Here is a 21,935-nt window from a genome sequence, read left to right as displayed (position 1 = left end):
CTCTCAGATGGACAGTCATGGGATAAAATGGTGTTTCTTGTTGGTCTGAAATGTTCAATCTTAACACATTGTATAGCTTTCATCCCTGCTCTTATTGGGGTTTAATACATGTTTTGCACTGCTCAGCTTTGATATACTGCAAAAGAGTTTTATAGTTTCATATTATAGAATTGCTGGGATTCTTTAGTGGATGACGGAAAAGATTTTCAGTAGCTTGACAATACATTTTTTTTTTCCTCAATTTTACTAATGAGACCAAAACAAAGCTAGTTAACTCTGTTAGTTTACCTACTTCTATTGCTCCACTCCCTCTGCTTGGCCTTAATCAATATAAACCTGATGTGACTATTTTTATGGAAAACTTCAAGTTAAAGTATGCCACCAAACAAACAGAGTGTGGTATTATTCTGTGGATTAACTGTGATGTGTGGAGAGACAGCTGCAAACCCAGGTTGTGTGTAAACGACAGACAGTAGTCTTCTATGAATTGGTCAGATGTAGAGTTTGTATTTGTGTCAAACATAAGTACTGTAGTAGCTCTCTCTGAATGCACACTCGCACACATACATAGAGATAAACAGACTGCTTTTATACTCATCTCTTCTGATCTTATTAGAACCAGATGGAGCTAAATGTCACGAGAATCAAACTAAAAATACAAACGTACTTGGTTTTGGTCGAACAAACTGTTGGTTGTTATATGTGTGGACCAAAAGCTACTATGCTTTACCTGTTTTATTTGTAATCAACCATCTTTTATAAAGCTCATTGGTAATGGAGTGATAAATGCAAGACACAATATCCTAAAGACGTCCCTCTTCTCTGGCTTGATGCTGTTAAAGTGGCTTAAGGACCACTGCCTGAAAGGCTAAATTCAGGGAACAAAAGTCTTCAGCAGATAAGAGTGTAACATGACGGGCTGTGTCCTTGCTTCTCAAGATGGGTACTGATATATATATCTCTGGCTGTTTTTAGGTTTACAGTGAATCCCCCTTGCACAGAGGTGGGTATACACTGCATACCTGCATTCACGCACCACTGCACCTCTCTTGTTACTTTGACAGAGCCTGCAAGGGGTCTTGATTGAATCAACCCTGGTCAAGGACAATGTGTCTGGAGCTGGCTTTGTTATGGGAGTTGTGGAGACTCTGTTATCATTCTGGCTCCATTAATTCCAATTCATTTTAGCTGTGTGATAACTAGCAGCGTCTGCTTGTCTGTGCTCTCACAAGTCAGTGAGCTGTGTTTCCAGATAAACATGAAGCCTGTTGTGGGAGGTTCTTCTCTCCCTGTCTGTTCTCATGAGTTGAAAGAGAGGACAGTGATCAGCACATTCAGTGCTGTTAAATATGATGACATACACTCCACAAATCAATAAGGAGAGGAAATAAAAAGAAAAATAGACACACACATTTTGAAATGCATTGTACATGCCTTTACTGTAGCTTTGCACAAAAAAAAAATCTGAATCTAGCTTCTTAAGTGAGAATATTTCTGCTTTCTTTGCCCCTCTCTGAGCAGTAAATGAAATATCTTTTGGCTGAGGAGAAAACAAAACATTTGAGGACGTCATCTTAGGCTTTGGGAAACACAGAACGACATTTTTCTCCAATTTCTGACCTATATCAAACAGCTAATAGATTAATTGAGAAATGAATCCACAGATTAATTGACAATGGAAATGATCATCAGTTCCATAAACTACACATTTTCTTAAAATTAACCAGACATACAGTGCAATATTCAATAGCAGGATTAAATGAAATTGTATGTGTGTGGTCTTAATCAGACAGTGAGCAGTTTTTCATACTCGTGCTTACTGTAATTTTTAGTAATTAATAATCTAGTATACTTTCATGTCGATAAGAAGTAACATGCATACAATGTACAATGTCCCATATATGTGATGTGATTAATATAAATATGTTAAATTATACCTGTCAATCTTTTAACACTGTTTTATTTAATGGTAATTATCTATTGGTAAAGACTGAGGCTTGAAAATGGCCGTTCTCTGTCAAGATGGCACATTCACATTCACAAGGCCTCTTTGTCTAGTCTTACAGTAAAACAGATGTGGGTTGTGAATTGTGGCTGTGGGAGTTGGAGCTATTTTGGACCTCTCTCTCCCTTAAATGACATGACCAAATTCAGATCCAGTACTCCCATAGCATTGTATGAATATTGACAAACCGTACTGTATGCTTTGAACAAATTTTAAGACAAAAATGCAGTTTGTTCTTTCATTTTTGTCCAAATGTCCAAACATTCTTCATGGGATTAAAAAAAACCCCGCTAAATATCAAACATTAGAAAACAATCTTCTATTAACACATACAGTATACAAACCCAGAAGAGAATTATACATACATACATACATACATACATACATACATATATTATAAACTGTATGTATTAAATATACGTACAGTATAGCATTTTACACCATGCACATACTTATGGGCAAAAACTCAAATAAATAGATAAATTGCTGTAGAAATTACTGCTATAATAGAAGCCTTAAATTGATCTTGATAATGGGCTTTTTTTCTTTATCTCCCAGGTTTTTTCCGAGTAAATATCCAAATAATATGTTTGATATGTCAGCTGTCGACTCAGTCATTGTGAAGCATATGCAAATATTTAAAAAAAAAGATATACTTTAATGAACAAATTATTGTGTTGATCCCACTAAAACAGACTATAGAAAGCTATGCAACTGCAGCAGTCAATTGAACTCTTGACCAAAAGTTGCCATAGAAGGAAAAGAAACATGACTTAAGTTAGTTGTGTGTGTGCGTGTATGAGAGTTACCAGTACACATGACTAATATCAGTATTAGCACAACTACTTCTTCAGAGAACAAAAAAATCCCCAAATACGGTCTTCAGCTTTTCATTATCTCAACAGTTATTAAAACTGTTTAATCTCTTCAGGCCAATATCATTTCATTAATTTGCTCATGAATGTTTGTTTAGTGAAGTGTATTCTACATCGGAGACTAAAAATAGCTGTGTATCGTCTGGCTGCTAAGTAAGCAAAAACAATCTGAGACACTCTGGGAAATCTTCAACTCCTTTGCTGTAGTTTTTACATTATCACCAGGCAGAAGAATGTGAGCATTTTCAGACCTTGTATATTGTAACTCTTTTTTTTTTTCTTTTTTTTTTTCATTTTTGTTTATTGGAACTGCTTTTCTCAAAGGAGAGAAAAGGAAAAAGCTTTTACTTTCCCAAGGACAAAGGAGGACTTTGTGTTGCAGGGAGGCAACGTGACTTAGTTTCTCACACTTTCATTGTGAAGGATGTCACTGTAACAGTTTCTTTAGCGTCCATAAGAGTTAGAAAAGCTTTTTCTGTATTAATTACTGTATTATATATTTTTATCATTAGAGCTATAATTTGAATGTCATCCTTATTTTCAGTGACTATGTACGGATATTTTTTGCGAGCATGAATTTCCATGCGAGAAGAGTCACCTTGCCTGCCATCACACCACTTAGTCTGCAGAAGCGGGTAGGAATCTTACATGGATCGTCTGTACTATCATCTGTATTGTCTGTACTGTCTGTACTATTGTCTGTACTATCATATCTTAACGTAATTTTTCCTCTGTACGACTGAAGAAATGTCTTCTGTTCATGCTCTCCAGTCGCTCTAAATTTAAGACTTTTTAGATAATACTGGTCTGGATGAGATCCAGCCTCATGTGAGCACCATCTAAGAGCTCACTTTGTTTAAAACTTTCCATCGTTTTTATCGTCTGTTCATATTCTGTTTGCATCTTCTGTTCATAATAATTTGCAATGTGCTGTTTTTACTTGTCTGCACTGAATTTCCACTGGTAACATAAAAAACATTTGAATATTTGACACCGATACAACATGTTATTTGACAGTCAAAGATTGCATATTTTACATCCTCACAGTCCACTGAGAGCGTGCTACTTTCTTTGGTTAATACACAGTTTACTTTAAGGAGACTAAATGCTGAATATGTGAAGTGACAAAAATCAAGAGGCAGTGTTCATTTATGTATTCTTTTGTAATTTATCTGTGGAGTAGTGCTTTGTATTTGTGGGACATACCTGACTTAGAGTTGTTCAAACTCTTGGTAAATTCTTAAAATTGGGCCCCTTTTGAAACTGCTTCACTATTTCTTCAGGATTTATAGCTTGCCTTCCATCTTATAATGTTTGCCCTTACTGTTTACTTTGAAATGAGGGTGTGAACCTATGTATCGTACAAACAATAAATCACTTGTTACAGGCGGTAACCACCTGAAATGTAAACCATCTGGTAAATATACAATGAAGTGTGGACCTGTGTGACAAATATGGCACCTTCTTGCTAACTTCATATAGGTAGTATGAGATGGAAATGTTGTTAGAAAGGGGCAAAGTAATAATAATTAGATTTTCACACCTCAAGTATTTCTTCTGTCCTATCTTTGAGCGAAACATGTTGTGCTAATCCAATCGAAAAAATCAGGCCAAATCCTTTTTATGTATTGTTACAATGATAAGACTGCAGCAGCAGCTTAGAATTTGTTTTGCTGTAGCAGCTAGCTTTCCAAAGTGCTTATCTGTGAAGCTTGATAACAGTTATCTGGGGTTGTAATTTATCTCCTCATTTGTGCACGCTGAATGCTCTGGAAAGCAAATGGTATTCTGGCTATATTTTGTATTTCCAACTGGTCCAGTTCTGTCTCAGCGCTCAGAGCACCAGTCAGCAGCGCTACTGTTAATGCATAAATAGCATCTGGTTCAGCCATTTGAGAGAAAGTCCTGTATGAGGTCTAGAGTGTCAGTTCTTCAGTCTGTCAGCTTCAGTTTTTACAGTGAAAAGCCGGGAGGACATTTCTCAATGGTTTCTGAGATAGACACGGTTGGAGGCCACCTCCTCACCAGCACTCGGTGATAGAGCTGCAGCTGTTGGAGTGCAGTTCAAGGTTAAACCAGAGCTGTCTAATTGGCAGAATGGCTCACATCGTCCTGTCCTTGAGATAAGAAGGTCTAAAAGAGGAGTTTATGTTCAACATGACTATATGTAGTGCTGCAAACTCAATGTCTGGATTCACTCTGCCTTGTCCAGAATGTTTTCATGCCTCATTATGTTTTCGGGTTGTACATCCATCCGTATCACAAATCTCATGAAAGCCTTGAGGGAATTTCTTGAACTGGAGCACAATCTTCCATTTGGATGGACTGATAAGATTTTGGTGGTCAAAGATCAAGGTCACAGTTACCTCACTGCTACCTCACGTCTGTCCCAGTCTAATGAATGCAATATCCCAGAAATGACTGGAAGGAGTTTCATTACATCTGGTCGACTTCACTGTGACATCATAATGTTTTGCTACAACACTTTTCTGGCCATTATTCACACCATACAGTAACTCTGTACTCTGTTTACTCTGTTTTTTGTTTTTCACTATAAACCTACAGGGTAATAGACACACAGAGTACAGCTGTAGTCCAGTAAAAGATCATTGGTTTTGCTGATATTGAGCTTCAGGTGATTGTCGTTGCACCATGTGACAAAGCTTTCTATTGGTTCTCTGTCCTCCTGTAAAAATTGTCCTTAAGTGAAGACAGCATCTTTCTCAGCTTGTCAATATAGTGATAACTTCTATTTCACACACACACATGCACCAAAAAAATACACAAGCTTCCTTCAACGTCTTAACGACATATTGAGTCTGGACGGACATGGACGTAAACTGCCGAAGGATGAATTGGTGGGCCAATATGATTAGCCAATATCAGCCAATCACAAACTGTATCAGTGTACGCAAGTATTTATGTCGACTGCTAGGTATCACATTTCATAGTTCGTACAATAGAGAGCACTAACATGTTTATTTTTCCAACTTCAATCTTTGTCACCAATTCCAGCACTACCAGTGAAGGCTTTTACTACCAAACAGGCCAAGCAATGAAATATGAAAGAAGAATGAAGAAAAGAAAAAAGCCAAAGAGAGCTGCTTAAAAAAAAAGAATGGAGTGCAGGTGTGGTGATGTAGAGAGGAGGGAGGGAAAGTTAGCTAAAACTACGAGAGCACTTACAGCAGCTTTAACTGTGTCTTCAAGTTGCAGGATACGTCGGCCAAGACTTTACTAAAACAGCTCATATTTTTAGTCGGACTTTGCCCTGTAAAGTGAGGAACAATGACCTAACAGTGAAAGTAACTCTCCAGGTAACATTCTTTATTTGTACATGTTGCAACATAAAAGGTGTACTTGATTGACATAATGTAGGCGGACACAAGTGCTTTTCAGGTGAAAGCAGGTGTGCATTTGGATCAGGGTCACTTGCCGATGAATGCAGCTCTGTGTTCACTGATAAAGACGTTTACACAGCATGCTACCTTGCCTGGCCATTCATTAGAAACTCCTAACCAATGATTAACGGTACCCTCCACTCTGTGTTTTCAATTACCAGGAGTGAAAAAAGATGCATAATGATACAATAATTTGTTTGTAGAATTAAAAGAATTTACATTCTGTCATTATAATCATTCAACCTTGTTGATATTTTAAACAGTTTAAATGTATGTATATCTATGTGGTAGGAGACTAAATATCGCCAGAGTGCCTCTTTTTTGATTTGTTGCTGTGCTTCATTTCACTAAATGATCATTCCTAATGATATTACAATCATACTTACTGTACAGTATGTTTAGGTACAACTTCAAACCCAAGATGCCATTTTATGATTGCACTGTCACATCAAATGGACAATCTTAGGTGTTTTATATAACATTTTTACACCTTTTTTTGTGATTCAACATGGAATATTTTCATGTTTGGAAACAACATTTGGTAGATTTCTGCATGACTCGGACATCACTGAGTTAATGAGTGAATCTAAAACGACCTGTCGAGCAGATTTCATACCTTTTTTACTTCCTTGGTGCTGTCCCTTGCTTTTGAATACACCATGGAGTACAGCAGCTGCCATATCTCTTCACAAAACTTACACAACTTAATTTTATGTTTAGACATCGTGTAATCTCCTGGTCTCTTTGTCTTGACAACTGGTCATATGAGAGGTTGTTGTATGTGGTAAAGTTTAAAAGCCAGGTGATGAATTTCATGTCCTTGATTGTATTTACAATGGGCAGTACTATAAGTTGAAATATTATCAATAGCAATAGAGAGGTGCAAATTCAAAAATGCAGTACAGTTAATTTTAAATGGTAAAATGTGCCACAAAATACAAATGAAGCATTGTGGTGCTACAGAGATGCCCTGACCTACAAATAATATTCTCCCAGCAAAAATCAGATCATCATTTTTAGATTGTTTTCATTCAAAATGAAATGATAAAATTACCATTTCAGCTAAAATCACGACTCATACGTTGAACCTGTCGAGCAGATTTCATACCTCCTTGGTGCTGTGCCTCGCTTTTAAATAGGTTTTGGTAGCAAACCATTTTGGTGCTTGAGGCCAAACACCCACTGGTTAATATAAAATAATTGGTGATAATTATGCAAATGACACAGAAAAATAATACTATCACGGTAGCCATGGAGACAGCACAGTTTCACAGGAAGCTGCTCTGCTCATGTGACTTTGATGTCCTCTTCTCCAGCAGCAGTAACATGGTGATAAAGCACATCCCACAAATGAAGCTTTATAGATGTGTCACAGCTTCCACGCCCTTAATTCACTCTGTCAAGACATTTTGTACATTTACATGGACATAATTTACATTCTTACTAATTGGAAAAAATGTTACAAGTAAGCAATTTTGTCCATTTGGACCTCCAACCTTACAGTACACCCCGTCTGGAAGATCAAATAGTCTAACTTGCATCATGATTCGGTGCCATTAACAGTATAGTAGTAAAATACAGCTCCGTAATATTTTCAACATTATTTATTAAACTCAAGGGATTATAAATAAATATTATAATAATAAATGCATGTTATCATATATCTCCTGTGCCCTTAATTTGGATTTGCATCAGTATGTTCACTCAAAAGTTTCCTGCTTCGTGTCGTAGTGACGCTTCATATTGCTGCCTTTAGTAATTTTTTGGTCTCTGCAGGCGACAGAAGCCTTTAAGTGTATTTCTGCTTTCTTTACCACCCAAAGAAAGCAGTTGATGCAATGACTGGCTAAGCAACTGGGCAACGTGTCTGTCTTGAATTTTCCCTTTTTTTATTCTGTTCCCATGTTACACAAATTAAAATTTGCTTGAAACTAATTCTAATATTTTGAGTTAGGCTGTGCTAAGTAGCACAAACTCACAGTACATCTGTGATGCTAATGCAAAAAAAAAGGTCTGACAAACCCAACCCTGTTCCTGGTGAAATGTGATGCCTGAATGATTTGATTTGGCAGTCACACAGGAAGCCACTTCCTCACTGCAACTTTACTGAAGCCCAGGATAGATGCAGTTATCAACAGCAGTTCAGCAAATACACACCTTTAATCTAGGGTTTACTTATTTAAGTGACTATGATTTTGCACTATTGTATCAACTTCTCAGCTGTTTATCTCCGATTCATTTCAAAAGGATTTTAGATAATTAAACTGCGGCGTTATGATGCAGTGTTATTGAAACACTAGCTGCTGGAGTAATCTGTTTAATGTAGGCCCTCGTCTTTGTTAGCCATCCACAAACAAAGATATTTGTCATGTAAGGCTCCTAGCGGGCTGATTAAACACTAAATGGTTTACACTGAGCGGTGATGTCATGGCTGGAGGCTCCCATTTGCTGATGGGTCCTTGAGGACTCAAACACCAGCCCTGTCGGAGAGCTCTGACCTCCTTTCTCTCCACAACAGGAATCAGCTTTAAACTACTAATAGAACTCATTGAGAGAAAAGAGGCAGTCATTTGCTCTTTACTTACCCCCAGCCCCCCACCCTGCACCTGCCTCTGTCAACTTTAGAACTGACTTGACCCAACTAGCATTACATTTAACCACCTCCTTTGTAATTGCTCTGTGGACTCTTGCAGAGCTTTATGCTGGGAGCTCTGCTTGTCATGGGCGTGTGAATGTGAATGGAGAGGGGGGTTGGAGCCTTGTGACTGTCTCTGTCTCTCTCCAACTCCTTAGCCCTTCTTAGACTTGCAGTATGCAGCCAGGTGACTTATGCGGTTCTTTTAAGGCGTCCTTAAAGTCTGAAGTTTCAAAAAAATCCTGAAATACGGAGTGTTGCGATATACCAGTATTGGCAATAAGTGTGATATTTAAGAACTATATATTGATAATGTGTTAAAAAATAGACATATAATATCATGTGAATAATACGTCACCTCATTTCTGTTTGGTTTTTTTCTGTTCTCACTTCGTCATAGCAGCTACTGTAGCTGTAGTGTACCTCAATGCCAGTTGCCACCTGCCATAAAACGGTAAAAATCACCAGGTGTAATTGTTACACTCAGTGAATGTGACTGATTATCTGTAGATATTGCAATAATATTGTTTAGGGGTTGACCGCTATGGCTATATTTGACTCCTTTTATTTAATAGCTACTTTGCAGAGTCAGATTATTCAATGTTTATAGGCTATTAATTGTGCTACCAATCAGATATTGTTGTCGGCGGGCCATTGCGGGCCGATAATCAGTCTACTCCTGATATTGTTATTGTAAAATCTTAAGGCAATAATAATTGTGAAGTGAAAATCTGATCTTGTTACAGCTCTAGTATCGATTAAAGCAAATTGTGAGAGTGCAAAACAGATTAAACAAATAAACATAAAGCACTCGACTTCAACATCAACTGGAGCTTTTCTCCCACTCGAGAGTAAAAAAAAAAGTGTCAGATTGTTTTCTACATTGTTCACCATTTTTAACCGTTCTCATAAGTACATCATATTGCTGCGCCCTCTTCTTTTGCAATAGTATAATAGCCAAATAATAGCCCAACGGTAGTGGATGGAAACGAGCATTCATTTACAGTTTCTCTTGCAGATTTTCTTGAAGCTGTTTATTCAGATATGAGAGTACATTGGTGATGGGTGCACAAGAGGGAGCAGAGAGAGAGAGAGAGAGAGAGAGAGAGAGCAGCAGTGAGTTATGAAAGTTATGACAGTGAGGAAGAAGAAGCCTTAATTAATGATTGCCGTCATGAGCGCGAGGGGTGCATTACCACATAATTTTCATCATTAAATGGTGTCTCATGATATCCGACGGTGCACAAGTATTGAATGACAGGTCGTTAAGTCTGGATTTTTATTCCTGTTTGCTCACAAGGTGTCTGTAAAGCATTTTGCTGGATATTCATTTATTCATCCAGGCAGTTGCCATGAAGGAACACTGGAAATATATGGAAAGACTGTGGGTTAGATTTTAATTGTAAAAGAGTTTTTAATATACTGATATACTATTATCTCTCTCTCTGTCTCTTCTGTCTCTCTCTTTCTCTCTTTCTCTCTTTTCGCTCTCTCTCTCTCTCTTTTCTCTCTCTCTCTCTCTCTCTCTCTCTCTCTCTCTCTCTCTCTCTCTCTCTCTCTCGACGCTCAGTGGCGGAGAAAGGTAGCAGGTGATTTGGTATCAAGCCCCGGCGATACAGATATGTGGAGTCAGGACAGCCCTGTGCTAAGAGGCAGTTTTGTCTAATTGCCTCCTTTCAGCTCCACTGCAGCATAGAGCGAAAGAGAGAGAGAGTGAGAGAGAGGCTCGTTGCTTCCCAGCTGACACTCGCTGTGCTGTCTGATGCCTGTTTTTATGTCTCTTACAAAAAGCTCTCTTTTGCAATGCTGTGTACTCAGCCATGCATAGGCTACAGAGCTTGTCCAAACTCAGAACCCTGCTTGGCTCCAAACAGGGGGGTAAGTTCTACTTTCAGATGGATTAATTTGTTCTGTGTTTGATGTCTCAATGTGTTTTTCCAAGATTACTACATGGGTTTTCTTCACAAGCTCAAATCTTTATATCATAGAACATACTTTGCACATTGTTCTCTACTTTTGTTGGACTTTCAAAAACATCAACTCTTAATTTTCTGATTATTTTGTTACTGCAACAGAAAATAGGGGCTACCTGAGGTAGTGTATGTGGGTCAAACTGATTAATTGGTCTGATACTTTGCCTCACTTTAAATACTGTTCATTGCAAGCCAAAACAACACTGTGCTTGTACTTTTTGGAGGTAAAGGGTATTCCATCCTGCTGAAAGGTTGAAATGGTTGTTAATTCAGTGCTTCTGTTGCAGGTAATCAAAGTTTATAATGAAGATAACACGAGCAGAGCAGTAGAGGTTCCCAGTGACATCACTGCCCGCGATGTATGCCAGCTGTTTGTCTTGAAGAACCACTGCATCGATGACCACAGCTGGACTCTTTTTGAACACCTCTCACATCTGGGAATAGGTAAGACTTTGTCTTTCAAAAGCACCCTTTGACATCAGATTTATATCAGTGTTATTCTGTCGGCTCAGTCAGTGTTAGTCATAATTTTGCCTTGTAAAGTTTTCTTTAAAAGGTATCATTTCAATCTATAAATCATATTGAAATGTTAAAATGTAATTTTAGTCTGGTTCTGAACCTCTGAAGCATTGCACACAGCAATCGAAATAGTTTGCGCTCACTGTAACAGTGAATAAATTGATAATGTTCATGAGCAGATGATGCTGAATTCTGACCAAAATATACATGAAAACCTGTTGTATGCAGTGGTATTAATCATGTGATGGTGACGTTGTTAGTCCTATGGGCGAGGCTAACTTTGTTTTAATGGGAGGAGTAGCGGTAGGTGGTGAAACGTGGAGATACACGTGTGAATAGAACAGCACTGTCCTCTGTTGCCGATTAACTTCCCAGTCACATATGAGAAATGAGTAAAATATGAGGGGAGCTGATTGTGAGGCATCAATGATAGATCTTCCTTTCATAGAATATTATTTCTCTTCCTGTGTTAGCAGAGCGGTAGTGCTGAGCATGTACTGTATAAAGACATCACGGTCTACATATAATTTCCAACCCTACCTGTATTTATTGCCTGCTTGGCTTTTCTTGTGGAATGTGAGAGGTTGCTGTGAGGTCTGCATTTCAAACCAGCATTACCTGCCTCTGCTGATTTGATCCATTTTAATTTAAAGCACCACCAGATCTTAATCTGGCTGGTATTCTATCAAAGCCAAGCAGCAATTTTACCTAAAGGGGTTCGATTTTATTACAGAAATTACTTGCTATTAGCTTTAATCGTTTATGTAGCATATACTGACATGATTACAGTATGTGTACAGTAAAGCCACATGACCTCCATTTGCAAGAATGGTCTATGGACTACATAAAATACAGTGAAAATACTTGTATTTGTCAATGATATATTAACAGTGATGTGCAAGGAGACAATTTGACTGCATGAAAATGTGTCGGCTGCTTTTTCACACTATTGCACACATTACATAATTTATCCATCTGCTCTGTTACAGTCATCAGTGTTTTTAAATCAAAACCACATACAGTATCTTTGCTATCCAGCGAAAAGCATGTATTTAGGTGTTTGTTTACCTTTTCAGATAAACTAATAGATTGAATGTGTTTGCCTAAAGATCAAGGTTCTTTCTAAAGAGGAGAAAAGGTTTAGCGTTCAGAGATAAATGGCTTTCACATTATTAAGGTTGTAGTTGACTATTTTACACACGCAGATTTCCTACATAAAGGGCACATCTATAAATTCTTATTCATGTAAGTCTTTTACAAAGCAGGGCATATGTCATTTTTACAATTATTTAATCAGCCATGAAAGTTGTGACTAGTTACTTGTTCGATGACTTCTTTGTTCTGTTGTTGTTCATACTGTAGATAATTGCTCAACACTGCTTCACATGGCTGTCTGAACAAAAAAAAAGGTTTTCCATTAATTTAACAATCATTTTACATTCTAGGAAATGATTAATGTTTAGGTTGTACTACTTGACTTGAGAGCCACGCTCTCATCCAGAGGTTACACATTGATATGAGGTTAATAATCAAACTCAGAGTAAAGCTATTTAACTCTTGTAACTAAATCTTTTGCAGACGATTGTGATTTTTATTTTAAACTCTGGTTTGGCATTACAGCTGATTCTAATTGTTTTTTGTTTTTTATCCATAAAGTGAGGAACAGGTTACCTGTAATTCATATTTTTTCCTTCTCGTCTCACTAGAGAGAACCATTGAAGACCATGAGTCTGTTATGGAGGTGCTATCCGGCTGGGGAATGGACACAGACAGCCGACTGTATTTTAGGAAGAATTATGCTAAATATGAATTCTTCAGGACACCCCTGGTGAGTTTGTGACGAAACTGTACTCATACACATTATTTTGCATTTGATATATTCTGTGTTCATTGTGCAGTGCCCTCTGTCGATGATGCATCTTGATTAAAGTGACTTTGCTCAAAACTTGTGGAAACACATGCTGCTTTACTTAATAGCACCAGTCTTCCAAGAAATTTGAATGGAAAAGGTTTGAGAACCAGAGCTAATATAGTAGAAAGGCGGCTAATGTGTAATGAGGAGTTAATAACTGATGTTTGCTTCATACTGGTAGGACTTTTTTCCGGATCACATGGTCTCCATATCCAGTGAAACCAATGGGATGGTGGATCACTCTCAGCTTATACAGGTATCAAGTTCTCTCCGTTCACAGTGCACTCTCTATGCCCTTGGGTGCCAATTGTGTGGCTCTTAACCTCTGTGTCAATGTGTTGTGTTACCTTAAGAAACCACTGCACACACCCATCTATGGACAAATATTTCTCTACCCAACACAGACCTTTCTCAACTCCAGCACCTGTCCAGAGATACATGGACACCTTCATGCCAAAGAGCAAAGCAGAAAGTCTTGGAAGAAGTTTTACTTTGTGCTGCGGAGGTCGGGGCTTTATGTCTCCAACAAGGGAACTTCCAAAGTGAGTAAAACAAATTGACTCAATCTACAAAAAGTTGTGACAATACAAAAACTATTACTACATGTTATATTGCACAAAACTAAAACAATGCAAAGCATGCAATTCTGTTTTAAATTTGTAATTGCATTTGGTTTGTCATGTTTTTTTTCCCTTTTTTAGAATTAAATGCACATTGTTCTCAGTTACACAGTAAACATCCGGTATGAAAACAATTTTGGATTGGAAAATCCTCTACGGGGTCACCAGTTCACCCTCTGTTTATATCTCACTCATGTTGTAAGAGGGCAGGGGAACAGGTTGAGCTTGATTTTCCTGAGGTCAGCTGGCATAGCAGCCAGGCAGAAACTGTACTCTGAATGCTGCTGACAAGTAAAGCTTATACCTAGGCACCAGCCACGCCAACACAACCACTTCTCAACTGCTTTCATTTCCTACAACAGTAGACCTTTTGTTGTCGAGTTCAGCAAGGCTTTGGTATGGCGCCCACTTTTACTCTCACAGGTTTACCATTCATCTGTGGTCTTGGTCAAACACATTGCTAGTCAATCAGCACAGACACTAACGTTTGTGGCATTACTTTATACAAGGAAGTGGGAACGGTGCATGACGTGAAAGCAGAACAATGGCAGTCTTTGTGCCTTTTTTTCTTTCCTGGAAATGTATCTTTGGCACGATGTGGCTGTTGATACTGTTTCAATACAGCCCTATCAATATGTTTAATTGTATCCTTATCTCTTTCATTAAATTTATAGGTTAACCACACCCAGAATGAATAATAACATTCCTATTTATTAATAAATACACATTTTCAACCTTCGTCTTAAATGATCCAGTGTCTTCCTTTTGCCAAAAAGATTAGACTGTAAGTGTGGTTTGATGCAAATAAAGGTGTTGTGTATCCACCGTTCACAGTTTGAGTTTCTTAGGAGAAGCATGTCCCATTTATTTTTTTTACAGTACATTTTTTTCTATTCTTATCGTCTTTTCTTTCTCACAGCAGTTGCCACATCAGAAAACATAACTAAAACAGAATGTGATCATTTGCTAATCTCTTTTGGTGTTAACTTAATTTGAAACAGTACAAAGAAAATATATTTTATGTTTTTACCTCATTAACTTTGTTAAATTTTGCAAATATATACTTTTTCTGCATCTGATGCCAGCATAATGTTTCAAAAAAAGTTGGCACAGGGTCAACAAAAGGCTGGGAAAGCTGTGAAAAGCTAAAAAAAAACACCTGTCACAGGTAAACAGGTTAATGGTAACAGGTGATAATCTATGATTGGGTATGAAAGTGGTATCCATGAAAGGCTCAGTCGTTCACAAGACAGGGAGGTTCTCCACTTTGTGTGTGTTCCTGAGCCAATGTAGTAATATCCTTTATACATGTGTTTCACAAACACTAAAACTGTTTGGAGTCATACTGTAGTCATATACTTTTGTTTTATTTTGACCTCTCTTTGTTTTAAAGGAACCGAGGCATCTCCAGTTCATTGCTGACTTTAGTGACAGCGATGTCTACACAGTGTTGTCAGCCAAAAAGCTACATGGAGCACCTACAGATTACGGCCTGTGTGTCAAGGTACCGTCCCTTTCTATAAAAAGCCCAAACTGTACAAAAGGAGCACGAGTATTGATTCCCAGCATGTTGAACTCCTTTTGTCTCCTCTTAACTCCTTCCTCCAGTCCTCAAAGTGTAGTTCAGCTCGGGACTTGAAGCTGCTTTGTGCGGATGATGAGCAGACCAGGACCTGCTGGATCACAGCCATGCGCTTGTTAAAGGTTGGCTTGCTGATCACTAACTCCGGGTGATGTCTAAGAGGAGGAATGCTGAGTCAGTGCTAGAATCAGATTTAGCTTTGGGAAGAGGTCAAGGGAAACTATTGAGTGATGCTGGATTAGCACTCCCACTCTTTATAGAAGCAGCATGTGTTCATTGTCTGGATATCTGCTGGATACAGTTAAGAGTATTAGTCACTCTCCTGCTGGTCTAAAAATAATATACAGTAAAGCACGACAGACTGTGATTCATTGGTATCTGCCTCATTTCATCAGTACACTTCAGGTCTACTGAAAGTGTTTGAAAGTGAATTTATAAAGCTGACATGTGTTTGTGTTTCAGTATGGGATGCAGCTGTACCAAAACTTCATCCAGCCACACCAGAAGCAAAAAGCTTCACCGATGGTAAGCTGGAGGTCTTATTTTTATGCCATGTAACTCTTTGAATGTTCATCTTCACAATCCAAAGGGGCTTTTTAAGCTTGTAGATCAAAATACTTGAAAAAGGCCATTTATGACTCACATTAGCTGGTTTCTGGGTGGTTTTAAGGCATAAATTCTGCTTTCATCAACCGTGTTCCTAGCCACTAAAGGCAGTATTTTTTTTCAACTGAAAAGCAACAATAAACCCACTTAATGATACCTGCCAAGCAGTAAACAGCAGACTGATTATGTTAGCAGCTAGCCTGGCATTGTGGTAGAGCATTTAGCAGCTAAAGAGCCAGATAGATGGAGACCAGATCAAAGCCAAAGAAAATGCAACTTCAAATAAATGATAATGTTGCTCCATGCCTGTTGGATGGACAAGTAAATCTTTGTTACCAACAACAGACACGGAGCAACATGAGCATTTATGTGGCCAAAAATACAACTCCAAACTAATGCTCATGTTGCTCCGTGTCTTAGCTATTAGCAAACTTGCTTGCAAACATTTACGGATATGCAACACCCAAGAGACACAGAGCAACTTGAGCTTTGATTTGGAATCATATTCATCAAGTGGCCACAAATACAACTCCAAAGTAATGCTCATGTTGCTTTGTGTCTGTTGGATGTATAGCCAAATGTTTGCCAACAAGTTTGCTATTTTCAGCTATTAGCAAACATGTTAGCTATTACATCTTCATAAGATATTATGTCTTATTGCGTTGTGTTTCTAGCTTCTTCCACTGCCCCCAGTGACCATAAGAAAATGCTCATGTGCTAAAAATATGCCTGAGCTAACACAGGCTAACACATAGCAGTGTGTTAATGTAATTGCATAGGACAAATGAGGCACCTTCGGTGTGTTAATGTAGGTTTGGTGTCCCAGAATAGCCTCAGACTCTACTGGGAGTATTTTCGTGGCAGTGAACACAATCTATTTAGGGCCTTTGGACATGTTCATGAACCCTCTGCTTTCTAAAAATACACAGTGATCAGCTGCTCTCAGATTTAACAACTCATCACCTCTTCTCTGCTGTCAGAGGGTCATATGTGACCAACAGCCTCGCCAAGAGGATTATAGAGAAAGATAGGGGAGTACATGAATCAGGGTCAGGTCAGGCTGTTGTGGTTTACTTGAGTGATTTAGCCAAACACACTAACTCAAGAAAGCTGCTTCTTCAGATCTCTTGAAATACAATATTTAGTAACATATTTATAAGAAATTAAAGGTATCTGTAAATGATTGGAATTGAGGCAGAGTGGATAAGACGGACTTGAATGCCTCTATCCTCAAAGTAAACACTGCTCACTTTGTTTTCACCACTCGTTTAAATTGTAAGCTTAGTAGGTGGTATAGGAACGAATGTGGTAATTTAAAAGCTTCTTGGTAATCCTGATAAGAAGAATTTTCTTGAGTGTGTGCAGTGAGCCACTCACTTTATGGCAGCTTAGAGGACTAAAATGTGCCCATGTGTCATTCTTTTCAAAGCCACTCTAATCCCTTTTCAATGGAGTTTTCTGTCTGGAATCATCTAGAAATGATGAAGATGGAGTCACATTACTCAGACACTAGATGGCAATACAATACCACAAGATGGCAAAAGCCAGTCCCTTCACGCTATACAAAGGAATCAAACCAAAAAAGAAAAACCTTTGGGTATTTGGTTGAGCACATGTTTTCACAAGTAGTTTTTAGAAAATAAAGCTGCTGCTACACTGACGATTTAAACTCATATAGTCAATACAAAAATAACATTTCAGTGTATCTGTGCAATTGCAGAGAAGCATCTCAGAGAACTCACTGGTGGCCATGGACTTTTCTGGCCAAAAGAGCCGAGTGATCGAGAACCCGTCTGAGGCGTTGTCTGTGGCTGTGGAAGAGGGCCTGTCATGGAGGGTGAGTCATGCTCATTAAACTCTCTCTTCTACAGAAACTACAGAAAGAGACATTTCCCAATACTGTACTGCTAAGTAAGCTCTAACATTTTATTTTACGGCCGTAAAGACAGCCGTATGTTTCACCCAGTGGAAACATGTACTGTTGAAATTTAAGTGAAACTCGGTAAGTAAAACTAAACTGTAACTCATTTCTCCCGTAGAGGAAAAGCTGCCACCGTCTGAGCGGCCACGGGAGCCCCTCCACATCACAGAGCTCAGTGTCAAACATCGGTTGGTGGGACACCTTTTTTTTTTTTTTTTAAATGATTTTGTTTTGTTTTCTGTACACCGGTAGAATAATTTGTAATGCACTGTATTTCTTTGTGCTCCAGCCCTCCACTTGGCTCAGGCCTGGTTTCACGGCAAACTGTCTCGGGATGAGGCTCAGCGTCTCATCACTCAACAGGGTCTTATCGATGGGTGAGCAGTTATAATCCCTCCCTTATTTTGTGTTTATATTGTTTCATTAAAGATATCGGGCGTGATGGATGTAGGCAAACCACTGGGCTCACAGCATTTGGTGATACACAACATTGAGGCTTTTTTTTTTCTGATATCCACTTTTATGAAGGACAAGCATGGTAGCAGTGTTAAAAACAGGTAATTTCTCTATAAAACATATTTAATCTCAGAAAACGGCCAATGTTTTGGGGCTTCTGGTGTAGCCTGTAGATATACGGGCCAAGACTTCCTCTTCCTTGTGCCACATATTGTTTACAGTCCGATTTCAGCTAATCTCTAAAAACGCATATCTAGATCTGAATGCAGATACATCTTTAAAATGCTAATCAAAAGCGGGATTGTTCTCAGACTATAGTCAACAGCTTCCGTGGTTGCATTTCAATCAGCACACTCCACCTTTTTGCTTTGGATCCTGAATGTTTACCTGCATGTTGTCTGACTCTGCAAATGTAGACTATTGGTAGAAGCCTGCCACTGGGCGCCTATTTCAGGCCGCGTTCTCCTCCCTTCCGCCACCTGTGTGTTACTGTTTTTAAAATCCCTGTTGCTACAGGAAACAACAACCTCCAAGCTAGCAACCTACATGCTGAAAACGGCAAGTTACTCTAACACTAACCTGGTCGCTAACGGTTTGAACGTTAACATGCTAGCACCTACCTTTATCTTTGCTGGGACTTATCCATTTTAATGCCAGGGCTCGCCTTCCCACGTGGGAAACAAGTTCAACCCGACACTAATTTGCAGGGACACCCTGGCTGCATCCTGTGTTTAGCCCCACCCATGACAAATGTGATTGGTTTAAAGAAATGCAAACAAGCCAGTGTTTTCTCCCCAATAGCAGAATAACAGCACTTTTTGGAGATCTGGCTTACTGAGACTAACTAGCATGCAACCAAAGCCCACTCAAATCTGATCAGTCAATACTAAATGATATTACAATAGAGATTGCTGCACAAGAGAAATCAAGTGTATTTAAAAATATATATACACAAAAGAGTAGTGCAGTTTATGGTGGGCAGATAGTCCACGCAACAATTATCCCAACATCTAAATGTATCTTTACTTGTTTACATAAAAAAGACACACATAAGGTAGCTAAATCAGTTGTCTCTGTGGCCCATAACAGACTGAACCTTCAGACAGAGGAATGATGAGCATGATGTGTTCAAAATGTTTTAGATTTGATTATCTACAGTATATTTTAGGAAATCTAATAATAGTGAGGACTTGGAACAACAGTTTTAATTTTTTTCTCTTTTGTTTTCAGAGTATTTCTTCTGAGGGACAGCCAAAGTAACCCCAAGACATTTGTCCTGTCACTGTGCCACATGCAGAAAATCAAACACTTTCAGATCTTACCTGTGAGTCTTTCATACATGCTCCAAAAACTTCCTGCAAACTTAAGTGCCATGTTCAGTAAGTCACCTATCTAATGTATGCGCGTGTATGTGTGTGTCCTCCACCGCAGATGGATGATGAAGGGGAGGTATTGTACAGCCTGGATGATGGTCACACACGGTTCACTGACTTGATCCAGTTGGTGGAGTTTTACCAGCTAAACCGTGGCGTGTTGCCCTGTAAGCTCAAACACCACTGTGCCCGGATCACCCTGTGAACATGGGACCCAAGAGACCCCCGAGGGCCCACATGCACCTTAACTCCGGGGCCTTTCTGGACAAACACTCCCAGTGTTCCTGTGCCTTAAAGAATAAAGACATGCAGACTAACTGAACAGCCATGCTAACTGAAACCACTGTTACCATCCACTATTGTGCAACATGGTCCCTCCTTATTTTTCTTTTTGAGAAAAAGCCAATGGACTGTATAATAACTGACCACATGTGCTGAAGGTGATGGGCAGTTCTGTCTGGTGAACAATATTCTTTGGCCCTGTAATGTGCTCGTATGTGGCGGTAAAACCAATTGTCCACAAACCAAAATGAGAGTTATTGTACTGTAATATAGAGCTGAATGGGTACTGCTAACAGCTTTTCAGTTTAACAAAATCATGACACCAATGAAAAAAAAGTTTTTCTTGGGAAAGGAAGCTGGAATTTGAGCTTTTACTGAAACTGTAGTATGTATAAAATAACTACATAAACCTGTCAGTTACAGTCCGTCAAAGCTAGTGATGGTTGAAGCCCAACAATGGCATCCATTTTTTTTTATTTGACACCATTATCATGCCGGGAATCGTAACACACACACCGGTTAGATTTGAGAAAAACTAAGCTATCTTACTTTGTAAGTATTCAGGTATTTCTTTTTTTTTTAAGAAAATGATCTTTGTTTTGTATTTGAGAGATAAAATGAACTCTCAGGAAGTGTTAATGTGCATGTCCTGTAAGCTGGCCTGAGACTGCTGTAGAGAGACAAAGAGAGGTGTAATGTACATGTGGAGACAAATGGCGCACAACCTCACTAGCCTGCACTGTACATTTTAAATGTATGTGATTAAATGAAATGTTTGTATAACATGAAATTAGTTGTGAGCTCGGTCTAGATATAAGCCATGAAGATGGAAATCTGAAATACTGTGTGACTGATTTTAATCATACCAGATTCATTGTATATTGAAATTTTGGTTTTTATATTTCTCAAAGATTCAGGTATACAGTTTGCAAAACCTGGGTTGGTTGTATTTTGCTGTTATTGCCACTGCTGTGCATAAACGGTGTCATACTGTTTGTCTTCAAAAAGCCATTCAGCTTTTCAAAACAAGGTATTTTAAATCAGTGACATGATTGAAATGACCATCTTCTTCGTTAGTAGTTTCTTTCTCTTTTTTTTCAGCTGGACAACAGTGCATTGAACAATGAATGTCATGGACTGCATAGTTTTATATATATATAAACAAAGTCTGTTTGTAATGTTTGACTTTGTATGAATTATTGTCACAGTTAATAATAAGCTGCAAGTTAAACACCATAGACCCAATCACTTCCGAGTAAACGACTGGTGGTTGATTTGCACTGCAAAGATATGTGACATCGGCAAAGTTACTTATTTCTGTTGTCATTTTCAGCTGTAACTAACATTTAAAGGTTCAGACTCCTGTCCAATTTTTACTCCAAACAGATAGGGGGCAGCATATCGCCAGAGTAACTCCTAACTGCTGCTAACTGTAGCTGTTAGCGAGTTAGCTCAGTTAACTGTGCAGCTAGCGGCCGCATCAGCTGATTGTGATTGGTTCTATCAGTTAAAGGAACAATTCAACTAAAAATAAAGATTCATGATCGAAGTCCCGGGGAAAGTTTCATAGTCCACAAAACATTTCTGGAGCTTCACAGTAAAACAGTGTGGCAGTATTCTCCTTTACAACTGAAGTAGATGGAGACTTGTTTTAAAACGTAAAAAAAACAGCCAAAAAAACAAAAACATAAAATGGCTCCATAGAGCTCGTCCAGCATAATCCATTTAGAAAGCTGAAATCTTCACTGTAGCTGCTAAGCTAAAAGTGTTAGCTT

General features: G+C 38.5%; 1 protein-coding gene across 4 annotated transcripts in view; it reads left to right on the top strand.

Annotated features, from left to right (window-relative positions):
• grb14 (growth factor receptor-bound protein 14) overlaps positions 1–21,342 on the top strand; it is a 33,078-nt gene extending 11,736 nt beyond the window's left edge. For 3 of the 4 annotated variants that reach the window (XM_084362114.1, XM_084362116.1, XM_084362115.1), the window contains 12 exons: positions 11,177–11,333; positions 13,115–13,236; positions 13,502–13,576; positions 13,725–13,862; positions 15,334–15,444; positions 15,549–15,644; positions 15,985–16,047; positions 17,849–17,965; positions 18,168–18,237; positions 18,339–18,426; positions 19,736–19,829; positions 19,937–21,342. In XM_084362114.1, coding sequence (XP_084218240.1) covers positions 11,177–11,333; positions 13,115–13,236; positions 13,502–13,576; positions 13,725–13,862; positions 15,334–15,444; positions 15,549–15,644; positions 15,985–16,047; positions 17,849–17,965; positions 18,168–18,237; positions 18,339–18,426; positions 19,736–19,829; positions 19,937–20,083 — 1,278 coding nt within the window. In that variant the 3' untranslated portion in view covers positions 20,084–21,342. Of the gene's footprint in view, positions 1–3,424; positions 3,516–11,176; positions 11,334–13,114; positions 13,237–13,501; positions 13,577–13,724; positions 13,863–15,333; positions 15,445–15,548; positions 15,645–15,984; positions 16,048–17,848; positions 17,966–18,167; positions 18,238–18,338; positions 18,427–19,735; positions 19,830–19,936 lie in introns of all 4 variants that reach the window. The other variant, XM_084362117.1, reaches the window with a different exon arrangement.
• The last annotated feature ends 593 nt before the right edge of the window (positions 21,343–21,935 follow it).

The sequence above is a fragment of the Pagrus pagrus genome, assembly GCF_965226575.1.
Source record: "Pagrus pagrus genome assembly, chromosome: 9".
Classification (NCBI taxonomy): domain Eukaryota; kingdom Metazoa; phylum Chordata; class Actinopteri; order Spariformes; family Sparidae; genus Pagrus; species Pagrus pagrus.
Note: the sequence above shows the minus strand (reverse complement) of the source record. Positions and strands in the feature narration are given on the sequence as shown.